This window comes from Montipora foliosa, chromosome 5, assembly GCF_036669935.1.
Source record: "Montipora foliosa isolate CH-2021 chromosome 5, ASM3666993v2, whole genome shotgun sequence".
Classification (NCBI taxonomy): domain Eukaryota; kingdom Metazoa; phylum Cnidaria; class Anthozoa; order Scleractinia; family Acroporidae; genus Montipora; species Montipora foliosa.
The window spans coordinates 19,296,934-19,304,433 of NC_090873.1; the positions used below are offsets into that span (position 1 = coordinate 19,296,934).

The 7,500-nt window shown below is 39.5% G+C and overlaps 1 protein-coding gene across 5 annotated transcripts in view; it reads left to right on the plus strand.

The window, feature by feature from the left end:
• Positions 1 to 7,500, plus strand: part of LOC138003723 (lysine-specific histone demethylase 2-like) — an 82,204-nt gene that overhangs the window by 27,814 nt on the left and 46,890 nt on the right. For all 5 annotated transcript variants that reach the window (XM_068849938.1, XM_068849934.1, XM_068849937.1 and 2 more), the window contains exon 8: positions 204 to 267. In XM_068849938.1, coding sequence (XP_068706039.1) covers positions 204 to 267 — 64 coding nt within the window. The remainder of the gene's footprint in view (positions 1 to 203; positions 268 to 7,500) is intronic.

Below are 7,500 nucleotides of genomic sequence, written 5' to 3' on the forward strand. Positions count from 1 at the left end.
TAATACACTGTACTTCAATTTTAGGGAAAAATTTAATGCAGCTGACTGCTCTGTCTGTGAGTGAAGTAGCCAACTCTTTTCACCAGCTGTCAGTACTAGCTTATTGAGGCCACTGTGTGCCAAACACTTTTTTTGTTTCTTGTTACAGTATGTTGTATGCTTATTAACAATAATGTGACTGTTTCTTAATTTCTCACTTACAGGTACCCTATGGTTTATCTTGCATTAAGAAATCTTATATTGTCACTCTGGATGATTAACCACAAGGTTTGCATTATTTTTCTTTCAGAATAAGGCTTGTGTGAAACTTTTTACTCTAATTTTTATTCTCACCCCTTTAGTATATATTAATTTTATAATATAACCCACTAATACAAAAAATTAAAGTTATTGAGTTACTTATGTGTATTACAGCCTGTACTTCTTATTTTAGATGTTGATACTGTTTGCTTTTTGTCCCAAACAAGAGAAGGGACTCTCTGGTCCAATAATTATTGCAAAATCAATTTACATGTACTATGAACAAAAATGAAGTGATCGGCACCAAGCAAATGATAAATAAACATTAAGTCAATTTTACTGTTTCGTTTATTGGAAAGACTCTTATAATGGCTGTCGAATCAGCAAGAGATCTAGGAGTATACATAGATTCACACCTGACCTATGACACTCATATCTCCCACTTAGTCTCTTCTTGCTTGACTAAACTGGTTCAGATCAACCGTGTGAAATACTGTTTTGATAGGAAGACTTTGGTTTTAATTATTACATCTCTTGTCTTTAGCAAAATGCTCTACTGTTCGACTGTGTGGTCTAATACCTCATCTAAGAACATTCAAAAGCTGCAACTTATTCAGAACTTCGCCTGCACAATTATCTGCGGCACTCGGAAATATGACCATGTGATGCCATTACTTGACGAACTAAACTGGCTTCCAGTTAGTAAGATGCTCAAATTCAGAGACGCTCTTATGGCTTATAAGTGTGCCAGCAATTTAGCTCCTGAATATCTATATACCAAGTTTAAAAAACGATCTTCTGTACATAATCGCGCAACCCGTAATAATGAGAAGTTCGAAATCCCATTATTCAGGTTAGCCACCGGCCAACGAACCTTCGCCTATAGAGCAGTATCCCTGTGGAACACGTTAGACGAAGACCTTAGAAACGCTACTACCGTAAAGGCCTTTAAGAAAGCCCTGATACTTGTAATGAATGAATGATTGTATGACAGTTAGCATTTGACGATATTAGCTTGTTAGATATAGTTTGCATTTATATCTGTAAATAGGTACTGAAAAACCTTTTTTGGGAGTATTTATTAAAGTCTTAATCAGAAGTCTTTTAGATATAGATTTTGTAATAAAAACTAACGATAAAAAGTCACGACGTTTCGACCCCTCGGAGGTCATTTTCAAGTGAGAATAAAAGTTTTAAGAATTAGCATAAATATGTAAAAACTAGATAAAAATGCGGCGAACGCCGAAATGTGATAAAAATATGTACAAAAGTGTAAAAAAGTGCTAAAAATATATGGAGTAATGAACGGTAGCTAGAGAAAACAATAGACAAAAAATAATTACAAGAACTGTTCTAAACAAATAATTTGGCGCGTGTGACTCTATCCGCGCCAAATTATTTGTTTAGAACAGTTCTTGTAATTATTTTTTGTCTATTGTTTTCTCTAGCTACCGTTCATTACTCCATATATGTTTAGCACTTTTTTACACTTTTGTACATATTTTTATCACATTTCGGCGTTCGCCGCATTTTTATCTAGTTTTTACATATTTATGCTAATTCTTAAAACTTTTATTCTCACTTGAAAATGACCTCCGAGGGGTCGAAACGTCGTGACTTTTTATTGTTAGTTTTTATTACAAAAAAAATATTTATTAAAGTTTTAAGTTTTTTTTTTTTTTTAAGAAGTATTAAGCTTACTCAGGGAAGCCCTCTTCCCTCTCACCTCCTAGAACTCTGGGAGGAGATCTGCACTCTTTTTAGTACACCTTACCATGTAAACTTTTTGTTTCGTTATAAAAAACGTAATAAAATATTTTTAAACTTACTATTAAGAACATAATGACACTATGCTACTGTCATTATCAAGTCAAAAGAATAAAAAATGGACAACATATTGTTTCGTCGGTCGCGATCGTTTCACTGTTATCAAACATTTTATTCCGGTGCATGTAAGGGATGTTACGTCAATGGAAGTTGTGCGGTTCGAATCCTAATAAGGAAATTAAACGATCATGAAAATTAATATACAGAAAATACAGTGAACAAGAAACGATTCATATTTACCCAGTGACTCGCTTAGGTTCACAACCAACGAAAAAATGGTTTTATATTAGTATTATGTCGTCATGATGACGTGTGCCATTAGTGAACTGATTATTTATTAATCAGGTAGTTAAGAACATAATTTCTCAACGAAACACTCCCTCTCCTTGAAAAGTGATACACGGAATCTTTGATACTAACAAGTGTTCAGAAAACAGTTAGGTTAGCACTGATTAGTAAGAGTTCGTAAATCTTCAGAAGGTCACATGTTCTCCTTTAGGTAGTAGCACCACCAGACGGTGAACAGGTCGTTCGATGTTGACGTAGCCTTTGCCGTCATATTTGGTGACAGGTTCACCAGATTTTGGATTTTTGTACTTTACTTGCACCCTTCGCACCTTTCCATCGGTCCCCGGGAATGTGCTGGATACAATCCCAAGACGCCACTTACCTCTAACCAGATTCGAATCCTGAATTAGGACATCTCCAGAGTTCAGATTACGATGGGCTGTATACCATTTTTGCCTCACAATTAAATCTGGAAAATATTTTCTGGTCCATTTCTTCCAGAAGCTATCTATTATATGTTGGATAAATTCAAAATGGTGTTTTGGAGTTGTAGATTCCTTGAAAGGACCACTAGGTGCTCGTGTGATTGACCTGCCTAACAGAAGGTCATTCGGGCATAAATATGAACCATCGTCGGCTGATGTTGGGTGTCTGCCTACAGGCCCTTCGTTAACTAGGTTGGCGACTTCGAAGAATACAGTTTGAAGTTCGGAGAATGTCAGAATACTTTCTACAATAGCGGCTGTAAGGGCTCTCTTAACAGATTTAATAAGAGATTCTGATGCTCCATTTTGCTCCATTTGGTGCATCAGCAGGTGTAAAGTTCCATTGAAATCTTTCCATACAGTAACTCCAAAGTTCTTCAATTGTTCCCATTCCCATGACTTTGTGACACTTTGTAATTCTTGATTAGCTCCGACGAGCTGTGGACCGTTGTCAGAATATATGTTACATGGACATCCTCTGAATGACACAAATTTTCTCAGTACCATCAAAAACTTCTCTGTACTGTAGTCTGGTGCGAGGTCAGGGTAAACAGCTCTCGTTGCTAAACAAGTGAAGATCATCACTCCATACGCTTTAGATGTGGTTCGTTTCTTAACTTCATCACAGATTGTGAAAGGACCAAATAAATCAATGGATGTGGAATACCATGGAGGAGCTGGTTTAAGCCTTTCTGTAGGAAGATTTCCCATTACTTGTTCTGACAGTTTCTTGTCTAATCTTCTGCACCCAATACAGTTGAGCTTGATGGATTTAACTAGTTTGAGTAACTTAGTTAATATCCAGAACTTGGAGCGAATTTTGCTGGCGGTAGTCAAAACACCGTGGTGCCCTTTCATGTGAACGTGTCTTGAGTAGAGTTTGGATAATCGATGTTGGTATGGGAGAAGTATGACGTCTCCTTTATTGTGGCTCATTTCCATCCATTTCTCCCTACGACCACTTATTACATATATCCCATCGCTTCGTGTACGAGGACATAAACGCTTATACTTTCCGTCTCTTACATCTTTATCCATCGTTTTTTGCGCCTCTCGAATCCAAAATATTTCTGCCCTTCTGATATCTTTACTGTTTAGGTCTTTCGTGGCATTCTTGAATGTCAATCTGGGCTTTCTTTGGTAAAGCTTTAGAACTCTTGCTGTCACTCGCAAAAGATGCTTGTACTTTGAAAAATGTTCAATGTCAATTCGAGCTACAAAGCTATCTTCCACACTTGCATTGATTGTATTAGCCACTTTCAGGATTTGTTTTGGTATTTGTGGTTCAGAGTAGTTACGAGTAATAGGCCACTCGCTTTCTGGATATTGAAGGAATGAAGTTGCTTCTTGCCAAATGCTGCTATGATCAATTTCACCAGGTTTCTTTCCTCTAGTTAATCAATCTGCGATGTTGTGTTCACTTTCACACCAGTACCAATCTTCTATGTTAGTACCTCACCGATTCGTGTTGCAGCGAAAGTGTTGAAGCCATAAGAATTTTTCTGAGTCATGCAATGCACTATCTGAGAGTCAACTATATGATAGCATTTTTGTAAGCTATATCTACACGCTTTATCGACGAAGGACTGTAGTCGCTTGTCCATTTTGTCAATGGACATTGTTTTGAGAGGGGCAAGACGATTTTTAGATACAATCAGGTTACTTGCAAATCCTCCACCTTGTCGTTGCCACCTTGCATAAGCACAGGATCCGTAAGCGGCTGACGGTTTCATGCATCACTTAAATCTGTTTGAATCCGCCTTTGCTAACTAGTTTCTCTATGTCTTAGGTAAGCTTCTTTGCTGTTTGCAGGTTCTTTGTACTTTCGATTATATATTTGTATGATCTTCGCTGCGGCGGGATAATCTTGACTCACCATTTCGGCCGTCTTGCGAAGTGCCAATGTTGCGATCGTTCCCAAAGGCTTATCTCCTAAGGATACTCTTTGTGTAACATAAGTATCTGGTTCCTTTGACACGTCCATATTTCGCCACAAGAATCTGTGTGTGTGTTGATCAATCGAGGTTGTTTTGATGGTATGGTACATTTTGCTGATGTCTCCCATTAATGCTATTTCGTTTTCTCGAAATCGTATTAATACTCCAAGTAAATTGTTGAGAAGATCTGGTCCTTCGGCCCAGTAGTCATTCAGGACATGGCCCATGTAGTTCGCGCTACTATTGAAGACTGTTCTCACAGGGGTGGATTTTGAATCTGGTTTCAGAACCTCATGATGGGAGATGAAGTGTACGGGGCCTTTGTAATTGATTATCTCATCTTTGGAAAGTTTGCGTGCTACTTCTCTGTTTACCATGTATCCTTGACTTGATTGTCGTACACTTTAGCATGTACCGGATTCTTTGCGAGTCTCCTTTCAGTAGAGGCGAGCATTGCTAATGCAACTTTACGATTATCTGGTAGATCGATCGGATCTTTGATCCACGGATACTCTACGATCCATTGGTTAGTTTGTTCGTCATACGAAAGGTTTTTCTTGATCAACGCTACAACAAGTTGCAAAAATAGTGGAGACACTTCACCTTCTTGGGGCGTTATTAATTTCCCAGGCCTATTATCTCACACTGCAGCCCCCCTCCCCCCTTATCAGTGTTGCTAGCAAGACAAAAAAATGTTGGAAACTTAAGCAGTCAACATTGAAAGGGGGAGAGGAACTGGGTGAGGTTTAAATTCTAGATACGGCGGGCATTGGAAGCTAGAAAAGGTGTTTTTCGCCGAAGTTCGTCTTGCGCTACATTGTTGAATAGGTGTGTCACTCCGTCCATGTTTATCCTGTCGGACGTAATCGAATTCCACTACTTTCCCTTTTTTGTCAAGCAAGGAAAGTTTGTACTTGACTGTTCTGATCGTGTTGTACTGACCACCGATTTTTACGATCGACAAATCCACTGCTGCCCCTTTAAGGCTTTCTTCCTTGGCCTTATTGTTAGTGATAAAGCATAAACTTTAAGATGCCGCAGAGTCCCACATGACGTTGGCCCATCCTCTTTTTGTTCTGATTCTTTGTATTTGAAGGAGGCATGTGTCTTCTGTGTTACAACATATGCTTGCAGGTCCGGAGGCGCTGACTATATTTGCGGGTGTAGGTGAGGTTCTTCGTTCATCTTCGTGTAAAGATTTGTGGTGTTGTAACGAGCAATTACCGATGCTGCATGTTTTCTTAGTTTTGCAACTTTGCATTAGATGACCGGACTTTAAACAAGACCAGCAGGCTCTCTTCTCTCTTAGGAGTGCTATTTTATCGCTTATAGGTTTTGATAAGTAGATTCTGTGATCTTCTGTGGAATGTTTTGCATCATCGTGGATCAAGCGTCTCCTCTGCGTCGTTCTTTGACTTTTAAAATCCTTCTCATCCTTGGCTATGGTATGATGAATTACGGCTCCTCGCTGGTTCTGTAAAAGCTTGAGAAGAGATGGAAATATATCGGGTTTGTTCACAGTGCTATTTTCTGTGCTAACTATTTCGGCTCATTTTTGTCGTATGTCTGAGGGCAACTTTTTCTCGATGATGCTTACTGAGCTCATGGTTGTTATTTCTGCTTCCAAACCCAATCATCTCAGGTCTCTGTAACCGTCTTCTATGATTTCAACAAATTCAGTGAATCTCTTTTCTTCTCCATCTCGGATAAATCTGGCTCTACGTATTCCGTCGATAATAATGTCTGCCACTTTTGAAGGGTCTCTGTGTTTCTCGTCTAATCTTTTCCACATTTCTGCAGCGTCGTCGTCGAAGTTTTTCACTGTGTTTGCTAGTTCATTGCCTAGGCATGAGTGTAGTACGTATGAGATGTCATCGCTCCGAAGGTGCGGCATGACTTGCGGACAGGTGCGAATTTCGCCTTCAAATCGCGGCACTCTTATTTTTTCTAGTTCAAGATTGAAGGATGCGTGAGTTCCGTGCTACTGGTTTCGGCTCTTCCTCACCAATGTACGCCGAGACTCGTTCAGTGATTTCGTTGAATCGGCACTGTATTTCGGCAGCCCATTTTAAGGCGGTTGCGGCCTTGTCGCACTCTGCAAGATCTATAAGCCTTTCGTTTGTTTGTTTGCAATTCGTAAATGCCTCTTCCAACTGGGTTAGTAGCCTTTTTAATGGGGGTATAGCAATCGTGTCGGACTGAATAGTGTGCGTAACGCTGCTATGCAATGCCTCAAATACTGCTTGCACGCTGTCACGCTTCAATAGAGCCTTTTCTGTCATTCGTTCAATTTCCGCACGCTCTTTCCTCGTTGATTCTTGACGTATAGTGTCCTCACGCGCACTGTTTTCTTCTCTAATTACGTTCTGTATATATTTGATCTTGTATGCCGTTGCTTCTGCGAACAGTTCCTGTAATTCTAAGATCCATGTTTCCGCTGATTCGTGTTCTTCCTCGGTTAAGAACAACGTGTACAAATCATGCTTACCTTCAACTATGTCCCATGCCTCGGTAAGGTTTAGGTAGTTACCTTCAACCATTTTGCGTCCTTGATTCGCGTCTACTGATTTAAGGAGTTAATTTCTTTTCCTTGTGAATCTTGCTTTGGCTGTACACCGTATGCCTTTGGCTTCGTCTGCTATCTCTGTGCTATCCATCCCGGTTTCCGGAGTTACTGATGGGATTCGAATGTTTCGTTGGTCGCGATCGTTTCATTGTTATCA